General features: G+C 35.2%; 3 protein-coding genes across 5 annotated transcripts; 2 read left to right on the top strand and 1 right to left on the bottom strand.

The window, feature by feature from the left end:
- Positions 1-93: 93 nt before the first annotated feature.
- Positions 94-10,424, top strand: LOC141532137 (uncharacterized). Its single transcript, XM_074250352.1, has 2 exons — positions 94-1,903; positions 10,286-10,424. The coding sequence occupies exon 1, from the start codon at positions 111-113 to the stop codon at positions 441-443; it is 333 nt and encodes a 110-aa protein (XP_074106453.1). The 5' UTR covers positions 94-110; the 3' UTR covers positions 444-1,903; positions 10,286-10,424.
- On the bottom strand, positions 2,600-9,510 carry LOC141532130 (uncharacterized). 3 transcript variants are annotated; one of them, XM_074250343.1, is made up of 5 exons: positions 8,194-9,510; positions 7,907-8,048; positions 5,611-6,177; positions 3,896-4,179; positions 2,600-3,543 (listed from the first exon to the last, which is right to left on the bottom strand). In XM_074250343.1, exons 3-5 carry the CDS (start codon positions 6,173-6,175, stop codon positions 3,367-3,369), a joined length of 1,026 nt encoding a protein of 341 aa, XP_074106444.1. In that variant the 5' UTR covers positions 6,176-6,177; positions 7,907-8,048; positions 8,194-9,510; the 3' UTR covers positions 2,600-3,366. The 3 variants fall into 3 exon arrangements, with proteins under 3 accessions (XP_074106444.1, XP_074106445.1, XP_074106446.1); XM_074250345.1 differs by having other exon boundaries at positions 3,425-3,615; XM_074250344.1 differs by lacking the exon at positions 8,194-9,510 and having other exon boundaries at positions 7,907-8,181.
- Positions 10,425-13,702: 3,278 nt separating the features above from the next.
- Positions 13,703-26,278, top strand: LOC141532044 (uncharacterized). The gene is made up of 2 exons (XM_074250203.1): positions 13,703-15,959; positions 24,979-26,278. Exon 2 carries the CDS (start codon positions 25,025-25,027, stop codon positions 26,276-26,278), a length of 1,254 nt encoding a protein of 417 aa, XP_074106304.1. The 5' UTR covers positions 13,703-15,959; positions 24,979-25,024.
- The last annotated feature ends 1,589 nt before the right edge of the window (positions 26,279-27,867 follow it).

Here is a 27,867-nt window from a genome sequence, read left to right as displayed (position 1 = left end):
TTTTTAAAACCTCACATTAGTAAAGTCTCACATTCATGAATTCAGACGTTTCATAAACACGATTTTGATGAAAACATCACATTATTAAAAGTATGAATTAGGACTAAGTTATGGCACCCATAAAAGCGACCGGGCGATCCCGCAGTTCAGTTCACCAGGGAGACATCTGGGAGGGACAACGATCAACGAGGGAAACCCGGAATCGGAATGGACGAATGACAGTACGAGGAAGCAACGAGAGCACACCAGGGCTCCACCTGAACGCCGAATGGAACACTAAATTGGGAATCGACCAACCATCGACTATGGAAATGTATCCAACAACGGCTGATTGGACGCGCAGCTTTGTAGCTGCGCTAGCGAAAACACCACATGGCTGGAAAACGGAAAAGCCAACGATTCTGAGCCGGACACCGAAAAAGCCACTGTTGAACCGCGGATAGTTTTGGTTGTTACGCTACGAAATAAAATTAAAACGAATATTGATTATTATTATTACGAAAATTCAGCCGCTTACGTGGTGAATTTAATTATTTTGTTGAGTAATTGTTATTTTGAGTGTCGATCCAGTCGACGCTAGAATTTCTCTCGTAAATTGCTGTAATTGCCAACTGCCAGGCAGTCAAGAATTCGAACAAAATTTTGGTCATTCCGACAACAAAAAATTCCGTGACGCCATCGCCGAGAGCCTCTGCAGCCGTCAGCACCGCCGACACCTGCTATCAGAAATTTCAAATCTCCCTGGAGAGTCGACTGAACGGGGTAAGTGCGGTCGCAGTTTGTTAATACACCTGGGTGACTACACCGCGGTCAGCGATTAAGTCGAGATCGAATAAGGCCTATTACTTGTCCGAATTGTAATCTATAATTAATTATTAAATTTATTGTATCGAAAGATCAAATCATTACGCATTTGGTAATTAAGTCAGAAAGTAAAATTGTACCGAAATTCAGCGATTGTGTTGTCGAATTCCGGCTTCAGGGTGACGTCAGCCAGGTATTCGGTGCCAATTTTTTTTGTTATTACGTAGTAGAAAGATATTGTGTACAGTTGTCGATTTATTTGGTAAAAGTTTGATATTGTCTGCCGCACCAATTTGGCTCGACTCAGGGGCCATCTAAGAGCGCAATTAGAAACTATACCTCGAGCTTTGTCCCGCGTATTGCCCGACGGGTAACCACAGTTACCGACGGTTCACTTACCCGCCGCAGATGATAAATGATCGATCGATTGTGCCATCGATAACCAAAATACGACAAATCGATGCTATTGATAAATTCGAAATTGGCTGTTAGGAAGAAAATACGAAGCAATACTAATTTTTTTTGTTGTTAATTTTTTTTTAATTCCTGATTTGTTAAGACGAGCGACGACCGGTAAAAATTTTTTTGTATCGAGAAATTCGAAATTTATTGTTACGAGACGAGCAGCGAAACAATTATTTTTTTGTCATTTTTTTTTGTTGAATTAAAGATTTTGTTGTTGAGAACGAACCAGAGGGACAGACTTTTGTTTGGATCGATTTATAAATTGTTGTGAAGATAATAAAGAGAAGACAATTATTTTTCTTAATACAAAAATTTGTTTGTTAAGCGAATAAAGAAGAACTCATTATTTTGTATTTTTGATCATATTCCGATTGGTTTTTTTTGTTATTGCGAATTGCCGAACCTGTGTACTGGTTCAATCTAGTACCTTGTGAGTTAATAAATCGATTTGTAAGCAGTCCCTGTGCGTTAACATTTTCTTTTCTCTGGTGGTAATTATTCCGAATCGATTCCTAGACCCGCACTATCCAATTTAGGATCTCTTCGACGTTGACCTGCCGCCCAACGACGACCAAGTGCTAACTTTCGAACCGCGGAACGTAAAGTTCCTGGCGCCCAACCAGCTACGAACCAGGTAAGCCAACATTTAGGTGGAACTCCCCGGTGCTGTCGACGCCAGTGCCGTGAAGAAAAACCCATCATTATATATATATATATATATATATATATATATATATATATATATATATATATATATATATATATATATATATATATATATAGGTGCTTTTTTTTTTCGCTCCCATCCCGAAATTTTGTTGGAAATACACCCAAAAAAATTCTCTGAAAGTTTGAGCCCTTAATATTAATATTAAGTACTCCTACACAGCGTGTGAAGATTTCCCATTTGAAATATACGAGAACTTTCATTTTTTTTTTTTTTTAATTTCTATAGCTCAGTGGCATTTCATAGCATCGCTTTGATCATGGACGGGTTTTTTTCAGAATTGAATGCTCTACAAAAGTGTCCATTGTCGCGAAGTCGTAACTCATACTGGTGGGGTAGTACGGACCGCCAAACCGAATTTTTCATAGAATTCTTGTTTTTTCACTCATTATCTCATAAACAACAAGACATACAGAAAAATGTAAATGATAATTTTGTAGGAAATTCAATTCTCTACAAAAAGGTCCTTACCACCAAATCACTAAGATCGATATTTTCTGAGATATTAGTCATTGAAGTTTACGTAGCATTGAATTTCCACAAAATGTTGAATCAAATCTTAAAAAATATTGATTTTTTTATTCGTATCATAACTATAATTAGTAATTACTTATTGATTAAGTTGCAAATTCAACGAAAAAAATTTTTAATTGAATTTTTCTGAAGTTTTTTTATTTGTAAATAAATCACTAAGATATCAGGTCTATGTAACTTTGAACTCAACTACATGTATGATCAAATACGATAAATTAAATATTTTACACCATTTTCTTTATGGTGTAAGTTGATTTAGTACACAGTTTATGTTGCGAACGGTGATGCTGTACTGTTTGAAAAACTTTTTGTCGTTCATCTTCATTGCGGGTGAAAGCTTCATTGAATCTTTGAGTCAGAGCTACTCCTCGCTCAGCAGTATCAATTACAACTTTTAACTTTTTGAATGTTTCAGAACATTTTTGGTACTCAAAATTTGATTCCCATGTATGAAATTCAGAATTTAAAAATTCATATGAAAGGTTAAACTGTTTAAAGATGAAAACTGAATTTGGTGTCACAAAATCACTGATGTTTTTTTTCACTGAGTGAAGTAATTGTTTTGTAAGGCTCTGAGTAATGCTTATTCGATTGCTTTACAGCGGGAATACCATTAATTTTTTTCGCAATTTTCAATTTTTTTTCTCGTAATACTGTATTATCAAACAGCGCCAAGCAAGCAAGTTGTTCATGCAAATACCATAGATATTTAGATAATTCTTCAAGAGCTGCATTAGCGATTTCCGGATGAATTTTTCGATGTTCGATAAGATCTTTTACTAATTGTAAGTCTGAGTTTGGAGCTTTTATCGCATATGGAGCAGTAAACCATATTTTCACGAAAAAGAATACAACAAAAACACAAATCTTTCGCAAAGCATCTGTTTCTTTCGCTGATACTTTAAACTGCTTACGAAATAAATATATCTTGAAACAATAAAGAGCTTTTGAAAGCCATCTTGCATGGTGACAAGCGCCAGGGGCTTTAAATTGAACTTTATCACCTCCACCACCTAAAAAGATACTGCTTAGTTCCAGTAATTCTTTATAGTCGTCTCTTGTACTCATCATCTTGGATGATGATTCTTATTGAAAAATATGAAAAGAAAGAAAAATAAAAAAGTGAGAAAACTGTAATCATTATCAGCAACCAATGGGTTTCTTTGATACTGAATGATAATGTAATTGGTTAAATTTGTAAATAAAGTTAATGAAAAAATGCACTTTGTAAAATATTCGAGCAAAAAGATATTTGAAATTTATCAATTAAAAACTTATAAGTCCTTAATACACACAAAAATGTGTCAAAAACTAGTTCATCATTTAAATACACAATTATTAATGTAAAATTGAATTAATTCATACCTTTAATTGATTGTCAATAAAATCGAGAATGTCTTTTTTTTTGTCGTTCAAAATGTCGGTAATATTTTCATCATTGGAACCGATTTCATATACTACTTTATCAATGTTATCCCAATTGTCTCTAAATCGTTTGAAAATAGGTACATTTGGACCATTTGTGGCTGGCCAAGCAACCTCTGCTATATTTCGTAACATCAACTCTGACGTATGATGACGACAAGCAAGGTATAATAAATCACGACCAATTTTTTTCTCTAGTAAAGGATAAGCACCTTTGGTGTCACCTTAAAAAAAAACATTATCTGTTTTGATTGAAATGGTTGATAAAAATATACACTAGTCACAAAAATTATGAGACATAAAAAAATTCTAAATTTTTGGGTATTTTTTAACGAGCTGTAACTCCGAATAAAATGATCGCAGAGCAAAAACAGAAAACAAGCAAATAGTTGCTCTAAGTGTCTAGTTTTCAGATACGATCATGACAATTTTTTATCACGTTTAAGTCTGAAGAAATCCTAAGGAAACTATAAAAAAAAAATTTTCCAAATTTTTTCTTGTTTAAAAAAAGGTCTACCGGCTTCAAAAATGTTTTTTCATTCTTTTACTCAAAAGCTCTTTTAGAAAATTTAATGCCCGTTTATTTGACGGAATCAAAAAGCCTGTGAGATGATTTGCCGCGGAATTATCGTCATCAAAGCAAAAAAGTTCTTTTTACTTTTGATAAACAATTACTCTGGGAATAATGATCGTATGTGAAATCAAAAACGGTTTTGAAAACTACACGATATTTTCTATGAGATACAGTGAATTGTTCTTGACGAGAAAATTTTTTCTGAATTGAAAATTTTGACTGAAAAAAAGACAAAAATTTGCATAATTAAAGATATTTGGATAACTTGGTATAACTTTGGATAAAATGGATGAACGAAAAATTTCATGGGTAATTTTTTAACCTTAAAGTATCTCCTAAAATCCCTGGAAAATTCAAAGTGCTGCGATTTTTTGTTCCATAGTGTCCCGAAGCTTCAAATTTTTTGTTTTCGCAAAAATCGCCATTGTGAGCAATTTCTCAATTTTTATTTATTTTCTTGAAATTTTTGTTTTTTTTTTTCAAATTTCTAAAAAAATCAATCTTTTTGATCGAAAAAATAAAGATTCTTAAGAAAAAAAATTTTTTTTTTTGTCAAAAGCCATTCTCTTAATCTCATAGAAAATATCGTGTAGTTTTTAAAACTCTCCTTCAATTTCTCATACGACCATTATTCCCAGAGTTATTAATTATCAAAGTTAAAAAGAACTTCTTTGCTTTGATTGACGATAACTCCGCGGCAAATCATCGCACAGGCTTTCTAATTCTGTCAAATAAAAGGACATTAAATTTTTTGCAAGCGTTATTGAGTGAAAGAATGGAAAAACATTTTTGAAGCCCGTAGACCTTTTTTTAGACAAGAAAAAATTTGGAAAATTTTTTTTCTTGTAGTTTCCTCAGCATTTCTCCAGACTCAAACGTGATAAAAAAATTGTCATGGTCGTATCTAAAAACTAGACACTTAGAGCTACTATTTGCTTTTTTTTGTTTTTGCTCTACAATCATTCTAGTCGAAGTTACAGCTCGTTGAAAAACACCCAAAAATTTAGACTTCTTATTATATCCTTTAATTATTATGACTAGCGTAGGTTTGAAAATGTAATTTAACAATCAGACAATTTACCTGTGTTTGAAGTAGTCGTATCGAAACATATTCCTTTAATATTATCACAAATATTGCGTGTCGTCAGAGCCTGAAATACGGCTGAAACTTGACTTATACCTGTGCCGTCAGAAAGCAACGGAGCTTCTAAAAATTTTTCGCCACTTATTCCTGAAATGTGTATCGAGAGCCGTTCTGCTTTTGATGTTCCTTGTCCTGTAGGTAGCATTTTTCCATCCCAATGAACTACGCAAGATTCGTCTATTTCTTCTTTTTTAATTGCATCGACAATTTCTTCTCTCTTAGAAATACGTGCATTGCGAATAGAAGAATAACTCACATTATATTTATCAATATCTAATCCCAGACTTTCTATAACAGCTGCAATGATAAACATTGCATCTCTATCACTAGTTCCAGTGCGATCTAAAGCTGATACAAGTTCTGGAGTTAAAATATTGATTTTTTTCTTTTTACGAGGTACAGGGAGTTCATTCTCAAAATCAGAATATGTTCGTTTCAACCCACTGGAATTTGATGATAGACTACAAAAACTTGCTGGCATTGAATGTTGCGATAATTTCATGCCTAAAACAATTTTTTCAGAATTAAATAAATAAACCCAATCGATTAAAACATTTTTCAAATTTTATATTCAGCTTCTGTTATTCAGAAGCAAAGATATTCTTTGAATTGAGTTTCCGTCAATTTTCCCCAATAAAAATAAGATAAAATGATATGTATTTTAAATTTATTGGTTACAGTGACTTCAATTTTTTAATAGCGTGGGGATATTCGACTGCAAAAAAATCGAAAACAAATTTTTTGAAGTTATACTTCTTTTGGCGCGTTAGATTAAATTAAATAAATTTTGATTTATCTCACTTATTCAGATTTATTTGATAGAAATTTTACCAAAAATGATAGACTAATAATTAGAAAAAAAAGTTATGAATCTAGAAACAAATTTTAAAATATTGAAAAATTATATAGAATTCAATTTTCAGAAAATGAGGTTAAGAAAATTAGAATTTTAATGCGAATTAAATTTTACAAGTAAGTAGAAAAAATATGAGTCTAAATTGTAACCGAGGGGTTTAGCCCAGGTCCAGTTAGCTACCCCTTTCCTCTTTAGAAAGGGCGCCACTGGGATTTTAGACACGGTGTCCCAGAAACCGGGGAAGCATGAGAAGGAAAGGACAGGGTCGTGAGAAGTCCGAGAAAGGCTGTAAATAAGACTGAGAAAATTTATTTATTAAAATTAAACTGATTTATTAACCAACTCCACAAACTTAACAATCTCCTTAAAACTAACTTAATTGTGAGAACCTCTCACCTACGTTGGCCCTTGCCAATTTTTCCTATAACTAATTTACCAATTTATTCAACCTCGTCCCTCCGACGGAATACCTTAAAATCTAAATTTTCCCTCGTCAACCTGACGGAATACCATAAAATACCAATTAATTACCTCGTCAACCTGACGGAATACCAATTAACATTATTTACCTCGTCAACCTGACGGAATACCAATTAAAACCTATTCCCAACTGCGCCCCCGACTCGGGCGTCTACGCAGTGGTTTCCTAACTTAATCCGTTGTACCCCCGACTCGGGCGTCTATACAACGTTTCTAAATAACTCCCTAATTCCATACAAAATCGTCCACCGGACGCTAACTCAAATTCTCTAACTTTTACTCGATGTGCTAATTCTCTCAATTTTAATTCCAATTAACAATAAAATTTTTCTAACAATTCTCAATACAAAATTTATCTATCTCACAAAATTTAACACTTGTCGGTTTTCTAAATTATTCATTTCTTACTTCCTAAATTCTATCCAAGTTTTTCAATTAAATTTCACTAAATATCTTTTGACAATTTTCCCTTAATAATTTACTAATTCCAAAATTTCATCAAACGAAATAATTAAAATTGTTTCATTAAATTTAGCCAAACGGCCTTAATTTATACTTCCACAATTTCCAAGAATTTAACACATAACTGTAAATGACCTCTATTCTAAACTACGTACTTTTCGAATTTATCAAGTTTTCTAAACTAATTGTCAACTAATTTTGAATATTTATAACAAAAAGACCGAATTTATTTTAATTAATTTCTTGATGACAGTTATTTGATAATTATTCTTAATTCTATTTTCTTAATTTCTAAATGACCTTGACGAACTTAACTCGATTGGAATTTGCTAATACGTAAAGACTACCCGAGACGATTATATTTATTCTCAATAAAAACTTAGATTGGATAATTCGGCCTAATGACGATTAGAATGGCCTGAATAACCAATTTACCTGAAGTTCCAATTAATTCTGTCGACGATGGAGTTATCCCGAGCAAGTAAAATTTTGCGAATAGCAACTTTCCTCAGCTTCTCGAGTCCGTCAATTCTTTCCTTGTCTCCTCGATCTCAATTATCTCTCGTACAAATTATATCTGTAAAAGCCGATAAATAAATAATGGATCAATTATAAATTCGTCAGCCTAAAGGCCTGACTGGATGAAATTTTTAACAAAGAATTAGAATATAACAGCTCGCTTCGTTCCCCTTTCGTGAAGCCTCGAGCAAATTTCTACTTACGTTATTTTGATGGTAAATCACTGGGCACTGTACTACCACAAGTCTCGTCCGCCAAAAAAGGTGCTGTTTTTGGTCTTCGCCGGCTCTTTTATAACCTCTCTCTCAGGTTCTCGAATTTTCCCCTTATCTCGTTCCCGCTTAGATTTTCTGGGGAACAGCGGTGGGGACTTAGCGATCCGTACGACTCGGTGACGAGTCTTACCACTAGCTACTCACGCTCAGAAGGTACGGAGTAGTCCCTACTCACCGCGACAAGATAACAGTGACACTAGCCCCGCGCGGGAATTCAAATTCCCTGTCACAAAATTATAAGAAATTGTTTTCAATTATTAAAAAATGATTGATTGTTGAGCTTGATAATTTATAGTTGTATGTGAGAAGAAACTAACCAAATTCGTCTGTATTGTTCTCATTATCTTCATTTGCTATCTCCTGTTCAGTATCAGATTTATTCTGAAACGTTTCCACCGGCAAGAAAGTAGTAACGGGCGAGTGAAGATTGCTTTTTCCCTTTTGACACTCATTCAGAAATTGTTGCTGCTCTTTTGGCAAATTCTTAACCATTGTGGAATTGGAAATATCGAACAATTTATCTAGTTTTTGGTTAAACTTTTCAACATTCTGTTTTTGTGCTTTCGATCTTTTTTCCCTCTTATGATGTGTCTTCACTTTTATATATCCGGCATCAAATTTTTCCAACATCGCAAGACTGTGCTGAGGATGTATAGTTGGAATCTTGAAACTAGCCCAAATAGTATTAGTATCGTTAATAACACTAGTAGCACTATTTCGAATAGTTAATTTTAAAGACTGATGTTTATACATAAACAAATTCAGTAAGTCACGATACGAAGGCAGCTTATTATTATTTATTTGGCTTCTTTCAAATCCAATTAAATAATTCCAAGTTTTATTACCAATTTTTTCACTCATTTTAATGATTGTTAAAGTCGATCTAACCTCAAATTTAACAAAGTATACATACAACGGCGTCACACTGATCAATGCACACTAAGCTTTGTTCTTACTCTCGCGGGATTAGTACGCGAAAACAAAGAAAGCGCTGCAATTAAAGGGGAAATTTGTTGAACGCATTCAAGGTCAAGTGAAAGCTCAGTAGTACTACTAGAGCAATAAAAATAAACCGCAATTAATCAGTATCACAATACACAGCAACAAAGAAACATCCCATATTCTTCGTAATGATCATACACAATATATTTTTAGCTAGAATTTCATTAAAATTGAATTATTAAATGATAAATTCAAATATTATGGTGTGATTTAAATGAGAAATTTATTTAAAAATAAAAAAACTTCAGAAAAATACAATTAAAAATTTTTTTCGTTGAATTTGCAACTTAATCAATAAGTAATTACTAATTATAGTTATGATACGAATAAAAAAAATCAATATTTTTAAGATTTGATTCAACATTTTGTGGAAATTCAATGCTACGTAAACTTCAATGACTAATATCTCAGAAAATATCGATCTTAGTGATTTGGTGGTAAGGACCTTTTTGTAGAGAATTGAATTTCCTACAAAATTATCATTTACATTTTTTCTGTATGTCTTGTTGTTTATGAGATAATGAGTGAAAAAACAAGAATTCTATGAAAAATTCGGTTTGGCGGTCCGTACTACCCCACCAGTATGAGTTACGACTTCGCGACAATGGACACTTTTGTAGAGCATTCAATTCTGAAAAAAACCCGTCCATGGTCAAAGCGATGCTATGAAATGCCACTGAGCTATAGAAATTAAAAAAAAAAAAAAATGAAAGTTCTCGTATATTTCAAATGGGAAATCTTCACACGCTGTGTAGGATTACTTAATATTAATATTAAGGGCTCAAACTTTCAGGGAATTTTTTGGGTGTATTTCCAACAAAATTTCGGGATGGGAGCGAAAAAAAAAATAGTCGCAAAAAAAAAGCACCCTAATATATATATATATATATATATATATATATATATATATATATATATATATATATATATATATATATATATATATATATATATATATATATATATATATATATATATATATATATATATATATTTTATTTATTTCTTTTTTTTACAGTTCGAAAAATAAAAGTAAAGCTTGGGAGTATTTTACTCCAATTACTTCAAATTCGGCACGATGCAAATTTTGCCAGGGCATAATTAAAACCGCAGGAAATACAACAAATCTACGCTGCCATCTTAATTCGAAACACAAACTGTTCATTCCAGTTGACCTGCAAGCAAACAATAAAAAACGTTCTGTTGCAGCAGTTGAGGAATCCTCTAACTCTACTGTTGTGAGAAAAAAATTAAAGACTCAGACTCAAATGGCGGTATGTAGTAAATCTTATACGCTGAATTAATTAACAAATTCAACATTTTATTAATACTTTTTTTTTTGTTTTCAGAAGAATCCTGTTCTTCAGTTGTAAGAAAAAACAAATTCGTATGCAGGTGGAATTTATAAATTTTAGTTCTATATTTATTTTCGATTGAATTGATCATTTATACTGATCTCATGATTTTATATTACAGATGGAGGTGTAGAAGCTGAAAAATTGACGAATTCTCTTCTGTATATGGTAGCTGTTGATTATATGCCACTCTGCTCCGTTGAAAAACAGGGATTGAGACAATTTGTGAAAACCGCAAGACCTCGTTATTCTATGTCCTATCGTAAGACTATTACTAAACTAATGAGTGATAAATATGATGTCCTCAAAATAAAAGTCATGAGCGATATAGGTAAATGCCCATTTTACTCATTGACATGCGACATTTGGACTGATATTTCCCAGAAAAGCTACTTAGGTGTAACTGTCCATTATTTATCTGCTAACAATTGTAACAATACTTTTCCCAAATTTTAACAAAATTGTTCCGGAGGCGGGAATACCGGCTGGGTAGGGTATTTTACGCTCGCCCTTTTTAATAAATAGTAATAAAATCCACCCGAAACTCCTCAGGCTGGGTTAGTGCACGAAAGGACGCCAGGCAATTTTATCGAAAAATTACCAAAATGATAGAAATGCCAAGGACCTCGCCAGACGATCAATTAACGACTCGGAATAACGTGAATGAAAAGTGAATTACGGAGTGATTAAAGCCAATATTAAAATACAATGAAAATAGAGATAGTAAATAGTAGACCGCAAAGTAATGTTTTATATCAATTAATTAAAGTTGGAAAGGTAAGTTGCAGGAAAATACAAGGAATTAAGAGTTAGCAGAAAGGAAGCAATTCGACAAGTTACCAGATTGATCAATTAAATAACTTTCATATGTAGATTTATTTTAATTACGGCCTCAGAGGTTAAAATTGTTGAGATCCTCGCTGGTCGACTTATTTCTATTTTTGTATACAAATAAATTCTTTTCGAATATCTTAATCAATAATTAATTTTTTGTTAATCTCGAATATGTCGCATTCGCATTCGAGTGTAATTATAATCGCAAAAATAATTTTTTGCAGTGAACAGATCTAAATAATATTAAATACGATTTGCTCATAAAGATATATCAGCGGTGGCAATCACTGTATCAATGGTAATTTTAAGTAACGCAAAATGATAGTTACAAATAATGCAAAATAATACTTATAGATAATGCAAAATAATATTTATAGACAATGCCAATTGTAAGTTGATTCATAATATTCGACATTCAATGTTGGTGATCACACTGTTTTCAAAAATTAATAATAGTTATAACATAAACAACGTTGATCGCAACTTGCGTTAATTGATTTTTTTTCTATTTACAAATTTAGTCGCCAAGCATAAACAATAATAATGATAAATAATATTTAATAACATAACTTATAAAGTAATATCCAAATTGGTAACTTTGATATTAATTAATATTTAACTACATCAATAATTATTCGCTTTTGAAATATCATGAACACAATAATAATAATAAATTGCGTAGAAAGATAATTATGAGAATATCGCAGGATCAAATTTATATCTTAATAACTACGCAATAAAATTTTGACATGAGTCACAGGACGCGATCAGGTGATCAACCGCCGCGAATTTCCCCCGAGAGACCTGTATTTAATTTCTCTAATGAATTAACCCACGTTTGGTCACAAATAAGTTTGATTTTATTATCAAACAATTTAATGTAATTAATCCACAGATTCGGTAGATTACCGACCGTGTTTACTGTAAGCAGAATGGTATTTCGAGGTTGCAAAATTTTATTTAATTATATGGTACTCCTTTTTCTAAAATGATATATCATAAAAGTAAGTCATACTCTATTTTACTGATATTAATTAATTATAATCAATTATAACATTTAATTCATTTAAAATTAGTAAATTTTGTCAGCACAAACTATAGTAAGCCCAGAAATTTCGATCCTGACTTTTTTTTCATGGAGAAAAGTCACCGCCACAGACTAGATAAAATAAAAATGTGTAGTAATCTTACTATAGATACGCAACTACACTGAAAAAAGTTAATTCACAGCTTGCATCTACAACCACCAGAGTGCACTAGAATTATTTCTACATAAACTGTAGATTCAACGGGATAGCTCACTGAAGTTAAAACCCCAAATTTTTTTCTTTTAATTTTTGATTTTTTTTTCTATCACGTTTTCAGCTTTTCGTTTGTTCTTTATTATTCACTCTCAACATTTGATCGTTCTCCATTTATTTATTTTAAAAAGAATTTATTAATAATGTACCTTTAAGTTAGCCCCTCTGTCGCATTTTTTAATATTTTGGTAGCAATTTGGGTCATCAAGCCTCTATTTTTGATTGTTCATGTATATTTAACATTTGTTCCTACTTCACATTTTTTATTTGTTGTTTAATTAACATTTTTAATTAGCTGAATGTATGCATTCTAAATATTTGCACTGCGCATGCGTCAACTTTACGTATATAGACTTTCAGCGCGGTCTTTTGAAAATTATAGTGACAAGCACATCTCATGTGTAAAAAATTAAAAAATTTACGAGTGTAATTTTTTAGGAATTACTATTTAATTAATTCAAATAATTAAAAAAAAATTGTTAGACGTCAGACAATATCAATGTCATTAAGTAAATAAATAAATAACTAATAAATATTCATTTCATTCTAAATTTTTAAAAATATCGAGAGAATTGTTAATCAATGCATGTACATTTTTTTTTATTTTCATCAATTCTATTTTCATGAATACTACGAACTATTAAAAAAAAAAAAAAAAAAAAAAAAAAAAAAAAAAAAAAGAAATCCATAACAATTAACAAAAAATTTGAATACTTTATTAAAATAAAACTTATTATAAAATTATTAAAAACTACACGTTGCCCTTTTGTCCTGTGACCTCTATAATTGAAATTACAAGAAAAATACACTTACTCTAATCACTGTGCTGGTCAATATAATTTTCAAAAGTCCGCGCTGAAAGTCTAAACGTAAAGTTGACGCATGCGCAGTGCAAATATTTAGAATACAAATATTCAGTTTATTAAAAATGTTAATTAAACTAGAAATAAACAATTTGAAGTTGGAACAAAGTTTTTTTGTACATGAACAAACATAATCAGAGGTTATTCCCATTGGATAGTGTACCATTCTATGATTTTGTGGTCGTTGCCGATAGGTTGCATTGTTATCCAATCAAGTGGATTTAGGTGAAAAGTCTTACAATTATGAGCATGGTGTATTGTGTCATTTACTTACAACAATGTCATAATAACAATAACACTAATAATAAAAATTATGAGAATGAAATTAATTATATCGGTAATACCAAATTGAGGTTAAAAATATCATTATCATTATTATTACTGAATGAATTATTGTTATTAAATTAATGTGTATTAGAGTATTAAATCCAAATCAACAACTTTTTTAATTAAAAAAAATGTTAAAATTTTTTACTGTATATAAATAAAAATGTAAAATCCCGATTAATAAGATAGTTAATCGCTTTTAACCGCGGAGTTTACGCGGATCAGTCACGTTAAGTCTTTTTATGCTACTAGCTACTATGAGAGAAACAGAATTTCAATTTTTTAGTAGGATTTGATTATCAAAATTAACGAATAAACAACCTATCATATTAGAATAGCTTTGCCTGCATTAATTTATTCATTTATGAATTTTCAATTTTGCGCGGGAAAAATTTAATTTTGAAATTAAGAATGTTAAAATACTTTATAAATACAAAATTTCTAGAATAAACTATCAAACAACTTCATATGTGGATGGTTTTCAAACCTATTCTTTCTATTGAATTTCATTTATTAACTAGACTAAATACACAACAGGCTAAAGATTGTTTGAGTTTTACTTTCTTCCTTCAGGCCAGCAGTTCAAGATTTAGGCAATTCTCATTGGATAGTGTACACATTCTACGACTTTGCAGTCGTTGCCTGTAGGTGGCATTGTTATTAGTAGTTAGGGGCACGGAGGGCGAGACACAACAAACCCCCACTTCTCGGCCACTGGCGCCAGACCTTTTCCGCTCCCCGCGGTGAGGGGTTTCTCCGTGTGAAGGAATTCCCTTGGTAAATTTTGGACCTGACGTTTTTCCTGTAAGTGGGTAGGGGTTTTACAATATGGGGTGATAAAGACGAATGTCATAAATTAGTAATGGCATGGGGTTAATGGGAAAAAGATGTAGGATTTTCTATTTATTTTTGAAGATCTGATGAGATTTTTTTTAAAATTGGTCGCAGCAGGGGGTGTGAGGAGGGGGCTTTGGAGAAGTGTGATGTTATATAAACCTCGGTGACAAGGATCAGCAGAAGTAATACTAGAAAATTGTATCCATAGTATTACGTGGCTATATTAAGAATCTTATTGTTTACTGTGTTCGATTTAATATGTGGATTAATACTTTTTTCATGTATATGTATAAATGGAATATGAATGCGTCCAATCAATTGTTATGTCCACCCCAAAATTTTTCTTTAAATTTAAATCACCCGCGCAGATGGAAGACTTCTCCATGCGCGAAAGCCACAATAAAATATAAGCTACGCGACTGCTGGTTGACTAGCGGGGACTTCTGCAATCTCAGCACCGCGAGTATTTAAAAAGGCGATCAACAGCCAACGCCTTATCTTTGATCAAGTAATTCGACTTCCGCGTTTAGTTGACGGACCCGTGCCTTGTAAAAGTCACTCATCTTAATTTGCTCTGCACTTAGGACGAGTTCAGACTTGGTTCAACTGGCAGGCCACGTATTGGTCTTTGAGCAATTAATTCGACTTCCGCGTTTAATTGACGGACCCGTGCCTTGTAAAAGTCACTCATCTTAATTTGCGCTGCACTTAAGACGAGTTCAGATTCGGTTCAACCAGCAGGCCACGTATTAGCTATTAGTTCTAAATATCTAGAGAACCGGAATCTCAGAATTCTAATTTGCTCTGCACTTAGGCGAGAATCCGGGCAGTAAGTTTAAATAAAGTATCTCTAAAAGCTAAATTTGCGCACTTTACCCTACGGGGGACTGGAGGACGTTAGCTCATTTAAATTACTAAAATTCATTAAATTAAATTCTTTAAAAAAATTCAAATTGTGAAAGTGTAAGTTTTAATGTTTATAAAAATAAATCTCAATTAAAGTGAAATCAGTTTCCAACAAGTCATTTCATAAAATAAGAAGCCCGTAATATAAGCAGCCCAAATCCACCCTACTCCATCCGCTGCGAGAACCAACCAAAGGGCCCAATCAAGGAACAGGCACTAACAGCTGCCCTAAAATCACGGATCTGACCATCAATAAAGTTCCCGTAACAGTAAGTACATCTACTCTCAATAAATCCGTGAACAGTCTCAAACGAAGGCGTGGTAAATTCGTACTTCGAAAACGTCCCACATAAATAATTAAAACAACGGAATTAAAACCTCCGTTGTGTATTCTTTTAAATTGTTAGTCCAAACCTCCACCGTTTACGCTACCGCTCTAAAAACGCCCTTGGACATAACATAAAGAACACTGGTGGCAGCGGTGGGATTCGAATACGAAATTATTTAACTTCCGTTTGAAAAAAAAATTTTTTTCTAACAATTTTCGTTCGTTATTCAATTTTTTTGTAAAGTAAAGTAAATTCACTGCGTAAAATAAATTCATAAAGTAAATTCAAGCTATAATTTCGTTCAATCTTGATATAAATTCAACTTAATTGTAGAACGAATTTCGAGTCTTACAAAATTTTCTTTTATATTTCGACATATTTTAAACTTCATAAAATTATATTTTGCAAAATTTCCTTTGTCCGAAATTTTTTTAAAGGTTATAGAACTCAAATAATATCGTTTCAAAATCGTTTTCTGACCTAATATACTTTCTTTAGACAATAAATTACCGCAAAGGAATTCGCTGACGCGTATATGCCAGAGTTGATTAACACCAAACGGAATTTGCAATCGCAACTCCTGTCAGCAAAATTTATTTTAATTCGGTATTGCAAAATAAAGAAATTATTTTTGCTAACTAAGCAATACTAACATTAAACTCTATTTATTTCGAAATTTTGAAAATTTTTTTTATCCCTTACCTTTACACTACATTTTAAGAGAAGTGTGCTGTGAACCTAGCACCTCATCTGACAAAATTCTCACAGAAGTTTCCTAGTACTAGAAAGGTGCTTTAATTAGCACTTTCTTTTACGAAAGAAGCTCTCACAAAACTCTTGGGAAGGGTGCTTTGAATTTAGCACCTTCTCTAGATTACACACTCACAAGGGTATAAAACAAATTTTATATTTGTATACTTGTAATATTAACCCATATTAATTATAAGAAAACTATAATCCCCTATCATCAATCGATAAAATTATAATTTTACGATCCAAAATTTTCGAATACTTTTATGTTGGGTTAAAATCGATAAAAATTTTTTCCGGAATTCGAGAAAAGTTAATGGGAAAGAGTAGACGGTCGGGCTATCCATACCATCTGAAAAAGATACATTCCGATTTCGTTAACGGCAGAATAAACCACCGCCCTCTTATCGAAACTAAATATTGGGAAGAGGATACGGAACCCGCGAATAAGGTAGTCGTCAATCAGGCTGGCGGTCCGAAAATCTTAGAAAACGTTAAGGCTATCCCCGAAAATAAAAAAAAAAAAAATACTAAAATTTAGACAAACCCAAAACCCTATCAATGCTCATCTAAACCCGTCTACACGACATCTAAATCCCCATTGCAAATAGATTTATCCGAAAATCTAAACCTTATCCTTTCTACTTTTAATATCTTTCCGAATTATACATATTAATTCCCTTTAACCTCCTGTTTGACCTCCTTAAACTATTCTCCACTATTGAATATTCAGTCGAACACGGGAATTTTTTTTATCAGTTAAAAATTTTGTTGTTTGATTAAAGGCATTTAAATCGTCTCTTATTTCAATCGTAAAATTGTTTATATCAACTCTTCCTTGCGAACACTACCGTACTCGCCACTCGGTAACCATACACCCGCGATAACTAATCTTTCTTTCGTGTCATTATACTCTACAGCTGTTGACTTACTTACCTAGTGACCGAATAAAAATACATCGCGATTTAAATTAAATAAAATCGAAATTTTTCTTTTTTTTTTTTTTTTTTGAACAAACCCCTTGTAACCCTTCTTTAAATACCTCTCTTACACAGAATAGCTAAATTTAAGACGATTTAATCAAATAAAAATCGTGGAACCATTCGAGGACGAATCCGGAACGTTTTTCGTGCCTTGCTCTAACGATTTCCCGTTTGGAACTATGGAAAGAAGAACCTTCCGCGTTGATACCTCTATAAACGAGGAAAACCTCAATACCCAAATTCAAACCCTCGCTAAAGAATTACATGATGCGCTCCCGTATTTTAACGGAGAAGGTCCAACCGCGATAAAAGATTTCGAATTATTTGACGGAATAGTAAGAAACTGGTTACCCAGCATTCCAGCTGATAATCAGGGCTTTTTCGCTCGCCGCGTAGCACAAAAACTATATGGACGAGCTAAAAGATTAATAGAACATGCAGAACTAGCTTCTGTTGAAGATATTTTACTAATCCTAGGGCGAAAGTTAAAAAGAGGCGACCCATACACCACGTGGCAGAAAAATCTAGCTGCTGCAGCCCCAAAAGAATCTGAAAATATCGAAGATTTCTATTTTCGGTTAAGCGAAATGGTCCGGCGTATCGAACTTAATGCTCCCGAAGATGATAGGGCTGTAGTAAAACGAACTTTCGAAAAGACAGCAGCCACTACTTTCTATGAATACTTACCAGACTTTTTACGATGCTTATGTAAAATGAGAAGAGCCGAAACACTAAACGACATGTACAAGGCCATCGAAAATGACGCGTACAGAAGACCAGACCGTAGACGCGCAATGAGAGACGACGGAGTTATACCAGGCGAATCCCTACCGCCCTCCGTAGAATTTCACAGACGAAAGGGACAAGACGGTAATAGACACTATCCACAGATGCCGAGATCTTCTCGTGACTACGACGACCGAGGTAATTATCGCGAATTGCCTCGCACTTGATCATACCATGAACACAGACAAGTCCCAGAGACGTGCACTCATAGATCAGTACATCCGACGGATTACTATGAAGACCCATACCCTGACACTTATGAAGAGAATTACTACAGTCCGAATTATCAGAGTGAACAGCAGAGTTTAGGTTCCACTTTCACATTCGGAACCGAACGAAACTCCCAATATCCACCTAGAAATCAATATTACTATCAACCTAGAACTTTTCAAAATTTTAATCAAAATCGTTATCATCCTGGAGTAAATAGTCCCACTAAAAGATCGGTTCGTTTCGAAGACGACGAAGATTCCGAAGAAGCCAAATTACGACATAAAAGGGACCCTTCGGTAGTCTGTAATTGTCCTTTTGCCCTAACGGAGAACGACGAGACGCCTACGACCCTTTAAACGGGACGGGCGCTCGTCAACAGGAGGCAATGGCGAGTATGCCCGTCCCGTCTCCGATCACACCTTCGAGGAACCCCAACAGCTATCATCAGTATCAAAGGGGTCCATATCGGGGCTTTCAAAACCAATACCCCCGACCAATCCTCCAAAACTCCCAGAGGCCAGACCTAGAACACCACCCAGAAACGAACGAAACGATAACTCAACCGAGATTGGAACAACGAACCGACCCGAACAAAATAAAACCACTACTTGCTCAGCAGAACCCGCCATTGATGACGGCAGGAGAGTTACGAGCCCAGGGAAGGACAAACCAAAATGTCTAACGACCGGAAAAGGCCCCATGGTCCATATACGAAGCCCAGCATTTCGTAATGGAGGGGTAAACGCACTCCTAGACACCGGCTCTGACCTCAATTTACTCTGCATCGAAGAACTATGCAACGAAGTCCTCTGTACCAACGAAAATACAGGAGTAGTAAGAGGCATCGCTACTAGCTCAATGCCCATAATCGGTTCAATAAACTTAAAAATATTTGGAACAAAAATTACCTTCCATCTCGTACCAGAACCACCCGGAGGTTATAAGGCCATACTCGGAAATGAATTCTTTACTCGAGAACGCGTAACCATCTCGTTTTACTGGAATACCTTAGTAATGAAAAATAAACCAATACAACCCATCCCTATAATTAACCCAAGGAATTTCCCAGAGCAAAAAGTCCTCGCTCTAGGAATTGGGCCAAAAATATACGTGTCGTGTAACTCACTCCTAGGCAATTATCAACGCTTCCTCATTGATACCGGGGGGGATGTATGCCTCATCAATGCATCCGCTTTAAAACCCGAAATAATTATCGACACCGGAAAAGCTAGGAAATTCCGAGGACTCAGTGATAGCACTTTCGAAACGTTAGGAACGACCACCTTAAAAATCCTCAATATTGATGTAGAATTTCAAGTCTGTTTGGAAGATTTACCATTCCCTGGAGTGGGAATTCTGGGAAACAACTTTTTCGAAGCTGAAAAGGCGGAAATTTCTTATGATAACCAAACCCTAGTTTTATTATCCTGCCCTTCGAAACCGACACCCTTTAGCTTCGAAACAAAGCCTTCTTCCAGCTACACCTTACCACCTCGAATGAGAGTATCAATATCAGTACCAATCCAAGAGTTTGAAAAAGACGAAGGATACCTCCCCCGAATGAACCTTCCAAAAGGGGTACTCGGAGGAGAAGCCGTTGTCAAGGTAAATGACGGGTATGCCATGTGCATGGTCATCAACCTCAATTCAAACCCAGTAGATATCGATATAGGACCTCAAACACTCGAAGAATTCGAATTCGATAACCCTAGTTCAGAGGGGGATGAATCCGACGACTCTTCTATAGAAAACTCCAATCGTGTAATAGACAAACAAGAACGTATTAAGATCTTACTTCAGAAAATACCTGTAGATCACCTAAATCAGGAAGAAAAAGAACAAGTTCAGAATCTCATTAGAAATAATCACGACGTATTTCACCTCCCCGAAGATAAATTAGGTCGTTCCAAGAATTTCACCTGCCGGATAGAAACCACCACCAACGAACCGGTGAGAATAAAACAATATCGATTTCCCCCAGAACATCGGGAAGAAATCGCCAGGCAGGTCGAAAATCTTGAAAAACAAGGAATAATCAGAAAATCTAACTCGCCGTACAACTCACCCTTGTGGATTGTACCAAAAAAATCAAATGACCCCTCTATAAAAAAATATAGAATGGTTATTGACTTTAGGCAATTAAACAAAATCACTAGAGGGGACGCCTATCCTTTACCTCTAATTATCGATATATTAGACCAATTAGGCGACGCTAACTTCTTCAGCGTGTTTGATCTCGCCATGGGTTTCCACCAAATCCCGATGCACCCCGCGGACGCACCAAAAACGGCATTCTCTACTCCAGACGGGCACTGGGAATATCGTTGCATGCCTTTTGGACTAGAATGCGCTCCATCTATCTTCCAACGAATGATGGATTCCACCTTAAGCGGATTAAAAGGGACAGAATTGTTTATTTATATCGATGACTTAGTCAGTTATGGAAAAACCCTACAAGAACATGGGGTGAGAGTGCAAAGATTATTCAATAGACTGAGAAAAGCTGGTCTCACCCTCCAACCCGAAAAATTTAAATTTCTCTGCCCTGAAGTAGATTATTTAGGTCACGTAATAACGAAAGAAGGCATAAAACCAGACCCTAAAAAGATTTCATCACTTAAAAATGCCTCAAGACCTAGAAATCATACGGAAGCCAGGAAATTTATGGGACTTGCAAACTATTACCGAAGATTCATACAAAACTTCGCGGAAAGGGCTAAACCTATAACAGATCTCACGCGAAAAACGAAGCCCTTCATATGGAACGAGGAAGCACAAAAGGCATTCGATGATATCAAAAATGCCCTCTGCGTAGATTCATTCCTCAAATACCCAGATTTTAACAAATCCTTCATCCTCGCTGTCAGCGCGTCAGACTCAGGAATATCCGGAATCCTCAGTCAGCAGACGACAGAAGGGGACGATGACTTAAAAGGAGACGGAGAGAAAATAGTGTCATGTGTTTCACGTGTCTTTCACGACACCGAAACCCGATACACTGACATCGAAAAACAATGCCTTGCAGTAGTTTATGCCATCCAACAATTTCAACCATATCTCCAAAAACACTTTACTTTAATAACGAGCAGCCCTTGTGTCACCTGGCTAAGGGACAGCACGACTGTCACCGAAAGGCAAGCTAAATGGCGGTCCAGATTAAGCGAATACAAATTTACTGTCATAGTTCGGCATAAAATCACCGAACAATATGCAGAAGGACTCTCATACAACCCCGAAGGTCGCCCCGAGCCCTTAGAAAACGAAAATAACAATACCACCGAAAACGAATATTTGGCACTGCCCATCATGGAGAATACTACCATAAAAAACTCTCGTAAAATACTCTCGGATGAAGAAGCGATTCAATGGGTCAAGCGCCCTGGTCGTCCTCTCGGATCGAAAAACAGACCAAGAATCAGCAGCGCCCCCGAAGTCAGAGAAACAATCGCTTCTCGTCTTAGGAAAAGGGAAATGGGAAAAACACGAGTCCCTCCCAAAATAAACTACTTCAAAAATAGCAACCTTGAGTTAACTATAGATGATCCCAAGTCGCAGAAAACCGGAAACGAAAAAGAGGGGGACGATGATGTTTTCTTACCAGCCTTAACTCCCGGGACCTCCGCGATTACCCAACCAGATATGGGACAAGAGGGGGACGACGAAGCAGAGAGGGACGAAGAAGTAGAAAAGAATAGAGAAAACATCATCCGACCAAAACAAAGACGAAAAACCATCGAGTTAATAAAAATGTTCGACGAAATCATAAAAAAACGACCCCCGCCGGAAAATTCTTACAAAGAAAAAGCTCTAGAGAAAAGGCTCCTAGAAGAAGCAATATTTAACTATACCCCCCAAGAATTAGCAAAAATGAAGAGAACTAACTCCGATACTGCGAAAAATATCCGCCAATCGCTAAGTAAAATGCCTCCACTCTGGCGAAGCGAAGAAGATTCCGTAGATGATACTGCAACTGAAATGAATGTCGACGAGTTTCTTAGAGAAAACAGCAATAACCTCGAAGCAGAATCAAGCAGCGATATCAGCCCAGAAGATACGGAAAGAAACGAAAATGAAATTCTCAGCGAAACGGAACACCCCGTCATCGTAGAGCCGGAACCTGCAACCTCAGCAGAAATTGCTAACATCAGAAACGTCATCAACATTCACGATAAAAAGGAAAAACAAATGAATAAAAACTCACTAACACCACAAAACTTAATTAAATCCCGATTCACTGGATATTTAAGAGAAGGTCCAGAACCCCGAACTCCGATCTTCGGAAGAGTCCTCATCCCTGATGAACTAGCGGCCATGGGTATCCATTATGACCACGCAAGCCGCCAAATCGTAGACGAACGCGGCAAGGGAATACAGGAAATAATCGAACTTGAACCGTGCAACACGAGTAACACCCCTATCGAACCAGAACGGGTAGAACAAATAAATAATTTAGCACAAGGGATTAAATCAACCAATCCACCAGATAATAATAACTCGGAAAAATCCCACGAATCTGATAAAACCCTAAATAAGTTAACAACATGCGGGAATAAAACAGTGGGGGATGATGTAGGGACACACCGATTTGGACCACCCTTCATCGCTTTCGACCCTCCAACTTTCGAAGAAGCTGAAAATATCTTTGCCGAACGATGTAATCAACCAAAAATATCTTCACCCTCTAGTTCAGATGAAAGTATACCTGAAAAAGGTCCCGAGATAAAAATAAAATTTGCAATCAGCCGAGATGGGCTCACTTATGCCCGAGACCATTTATTACATTTCTTAGCGGCCGACTGCGAAATAATAAAACCTGTAGCGAAGCTGCTCCATGACTTAAAATTTATAAATGCCGAAGACCTTCATGCCTCAAAACCTACAAAAGGGGATGTATTTGTCACCAAATTAGGTCGTTGTAAAATCTTCACGGTATTTATTAAGACAAAACATTTCGAAAAACTAGACCCAATCGACCTGATCGAAGGATTGAGAAACCTTCGACAGTCGATGCACAAACATGACATTCATTCACTCCGCTGTGCAAAACAAGGAGATGAGTTCGATGACCTTAACATCCAAGCTTATTTACTACAAGAATTAAGAGACTGCCCACTAACAATTACTTTGTGCGAAGGGAATGTCGAGGTACCAGACGAATCCCTACGAACAAAAATAATTGAAGAAAATCATAACAGTTTAATAGGGGGCCACAAAGGCGTAGTAAAAACTTATTGGCGCATTCGTGAAAGATATTACTGGCCAGGAATGAAAGACAATATCTATAATTATATCCGAGCTTGCGAAATCTGTCAGAAAAATAAACTCACGCGAATAAAGACCAAACAACCTATGTCCATCACAGATACACCCTTTGAACCTTTCGAAAAAATTAGTATAGATACGGTAGGACCCCTACCTATGACCCCTGACGGTAACTTACACATCCTAACGATCCAAGACAATTTCTCCAAAGCAGCTGCAGCAGTTCCTCTCCCAGATATCAGAGCAATAACTGTCGCAGACGCCTTATTAAATCATTATATTGCCCTTTATGGGTGCCCTCGCGTAATTCTATCAGATAAGGGCACCTCATTCACGAGCAAATTAATACAACAATTAGCCAAAGCACTGAAAATCCAAAGAATAACAACTTCCTCTTACTATCCCCAATCTAACGGAGCCTTGGAGAGATCTCACCAGCCTTTAGTCGACTACCTCCGGGCTTACGTAGATAAATTCAGTAACTGGGATCGATACATCCCAATGGCTATGCTTAACTATAATACCACTGTACATACGGCTACGAAATTCACACCATATGAAATTTTGTACGGAAGAAAAGCGCGTAGTCCAACTCAATTTCCCGACTTCAGTAAAATCGAATCATATAACGATTATCTAGCCGACCTGATTAACCGAATCTCCGAAATTCAACGAATATCTGCGGAAAACCTAACGAAAGCTAAACACGAGTCAAAAATCCGATTTGACAAACATATACCCCGCAAAATTTAACGTAGGAGACTTCGTGTATACGTTAAAAGAACCTAGAAAAAATAAATTAGATCATTACTATACTGGCCCATTCAAAATAATCGAAATAAACGAAATGGGAAATTTAACAATAGAAAAAGAAAACGGAAAACGGAAATTAATCCACCCGAACAAGGCTAAAACAGCCCACCGCGAAAATTTCGACTAAAATGAACTTAGATTGTTTGTTTCAGTAAATATACACATATCTAGACGCAGAAATCTACGAAAAACTCTAATATGATCCTTGAACCACTTCTCCGGCTGGGAATCGGATACCTGGCATGGGGAGCAGACGAAGTGAAAATAAAACCAATGGAGGCGAATCCGGGCCTACTATACGACCCATTCAAAAGAGTCCACCTCATCAGGGAAGAATGGCAAATCATCAGCTCAATAAACATCGAAAAACTAGTAACTCTCTATCCCTACTTAAATCAAAATATATGGGAAGCTTATGGGATATGCGCTCAAAAATTCAATCATTCATCCTGTGTGTCGTACCTAAGAACAAATACACACCGGGAAATATATGCTGAAATCGAACAAGCAAAACACCGACTAAGGCAATTCCTCGAAGATCCTCAACTCGAAAAACTACATCCACAGAATCGCACCAAAAGAGCACCGTGGTTCGGCTTCGTAGGCTCGATTGCGCGAAAACTATTCGGAACCATGGACTACAGCGACAAAGAACATATCTCCAACGAACTAGACAAGTTATATCAAGACAACAAGGAACTCGTACACCTATCTCAAAATAACACCCACATTATTAAGAGCGAAATCAACAAAATCCTCAAACACGAAATAAATATAACCAACCGAATCAAAGAATTAGCAAAAAGTTCAGCATCTCTGCAACAAACAACGAATAAACAAATAACTGACATGCAAAGGATTCAACTGTCCTCAATGATCGGCAATGAAAATATTCACCGAATGACTAACCACCTAAGAACTCTTAATAATGCAGAAAAAGCCATAGAGGAAGCAAAATGGGGAAAACTGACCTACCTAAAGGTGTCAGCTAAACAACTAAACCAAGCCACCGCGGACATGATCAAAAAACATCCGACCTTAAATCCGCCACAACCCCTGGACCACATGGACATCAGCACGCTAGCGAAGGTGTCGAAAGTAGAAACAGGAAAATCGAACGGCCACTTTCTGATAATAATAACCGTACCACTCTTCGACCAGACGCCGTGGTTATCATATGAACTAAAATCACTTCCCAAGGCCGAGAAAATCGGAGATCAATTATCAACATTGACAATTCAGCCTACGTCAAAATATCTAATGACGGAACCTGCATTCGAAGAATATTTCCTCGCTGAACAAGATTACGTGGACAACTGCAAACCCATTGGACCAGACATGGCCTGCCCAACCGACATTCCAACAAAAATAACGAAACTAGAAAAAGAAGTAGATTGTGAAATGGAGTTACTCATAAATCCAAAACAGAAAATCTCAGAGAGTGCAACGTAAGAATAATCGAAAAATGTAAACTAACTTGGATAAAAATGAACGAGAAAAACACGTGGGCATACTCAACGTGTAAAGAAGAAAACATCCAGTGGAAATGCCCAGAACTAACTAACGGAAACACCATAATCAACGGAATCGGACTAATACACCTACAACAAGGATGCCAAGCAAACTGCAACCAATATAAAGTCCGAGGAACAGCTAGAGAATCAACAAACATAGAAATTATCGCACCAAGTTTCAATCTATCTCTCGAAACGTTAAACTCGAGTATCATATTTAACAACGAAAATCCCAATCTACTAACAAAACTTTCAAACCCAGCTACAATCATCGACAAATTCGAACCTTGGGGTCAAGGGCTAGAAGAAAATGAAGAGAAAATGTCATTAATAGCACTAGATCACCAAAATGAAGAAATAAATAAGAAAATAACCATCGGATCGGTATCAACAATCGGAATATTATCGATCATTATAAGCGGGTTCGCAATAGAAAAGCTCATTCGTCGATGCCTACTAAAAACACGACAGAACAACAAAATAATCGAAAAGCCAGTCATTATAAAACTGAAAACAACAAAAGAAAAAACGACATCACCGTCGAAAGTCAATGAATCACTCCCAGAGAAATCTGAAACCAACGAAGAAGGAAGCTCACCGAGTAAGCAAACAACGACTGAAGAAGCGCCCGAGAACATCGAGAAACCAAAGAAGTCGAAAACATTCCGACTAAAAGACTACAAATCACCGATCTTGACAAACCGAACATCAACATCGTAGAAAATAAGATCAACATTAAAGAATTGTTAATCATAAAACCGATGGCTCATTTTGGGGAAAACCGAAAATTGATAAAGTAAACCATTAATAATAAAAATCTTCCAATGACATTTTGCCTTATGAAATTTTAAAATAGCCAAAAACGAGTCAACGGTTTCCACATCAATATTTCTAGGAGAAAGAGATAGTAAAATGTAAAACAAATTTTCTCTTAATCTACAAAAATTTTTTTCTTATTTTACAAAATTTTTTGCGACCATAAGACTCACAAGACCGAAGATAAATTTACCTCCGGCCTTGAGGGGACGAGTGGAAACAGCGCAAAACCTCAATTGAAAATTTTTTTTCTCGCTTTTCTTTATATATAATATAAATTTAACATAAAATTTTCCTTTTCCATTTTACTATCACTATATCATACATTAAGAATTTTATTTTTCTATATATTATCAAATTATTCAATTAGTTAATTACATTCAATATTAAATCCATATAAAACTTATATTAAGAACCCAATTATACACTATTTAAATTCATACCACCTATATGTAACCAATTATCATGTTTAGTCATATTATTATCTATTATTATGTCAAACTATTAAATATTTAACTATATAAAAAAAAAAAAAAAAAAATTTCTTTTTATAATTCAAAACGATTAACTTAAAAGTTTAGTATTTAATAATCAAAATAAAATAGGAAAAGAGAACTAGAAGAGGCATCTAGCGTTAAACGTAACGAGCTATTAAGTCCAGCGGAGTAGCTTATCGACGCCCGCTTCATCGCAACCGCCTCTCGGCAAGCC

Source organism: Cotesia typhae, unplaced genomic scaffold (assembly GCF_013202065.1).
Source record: "Cotesia typhae breed Kobodo isofemale line unplaced genomic scaffold, CoteBio_Ctyphae contig_56, whole genome shotgun sequence".
In the NCBI taxonomy this organism is placed as follows: domain Eukaryota; kingdom Metazoa; phylum Arthropoda; class Insecta; order Hymenoptera; family Braconidae; genus Cotesia; species Cotesia typhae.
This window is presented reverse-complemented; position numbering and strand designations above follow the sequence as displayed.

Excerpts from the sequence above, each read along its gene's own strand:
- LOC141532044 (XM_074250203.1), top strand. The coding sequence starts at position 25,025 with ATGATCCTTGAACCACTTCTCCGGCTGGGAATCGGATACCTGGCATGG.
- LOC141532137 (XM_074250352.1), top strand. The coding sequence starts at position 111 with ATGGCACCCATAAAAGCGACCGGGCGATCCCGCAGTTCAGTTCACCAG.
- LOC141532130 (XM_074250343.1), bottom strand. The coding sequence starts at position 6,175 with ATGAAATTATCGCAACATTCAATGCCAGCAAGTTTTTGTAGTCTATCA. Across the intron at positions 4,180-5,610 it reads TACGACTACTTCAAACACAG|GTGACACCAAAGGTGCTTAT; the intron begins GTAAATTGTCTG and ends TTTTTTTTTAAG. Across the intron at positions 3,544-3,895 it reads TTATTGACAATCAATTAAAG|GTGGTGGAGGTGATAAAGTT; the intron begins GTATGAATTAAT and ends GTATCTTTTTAG.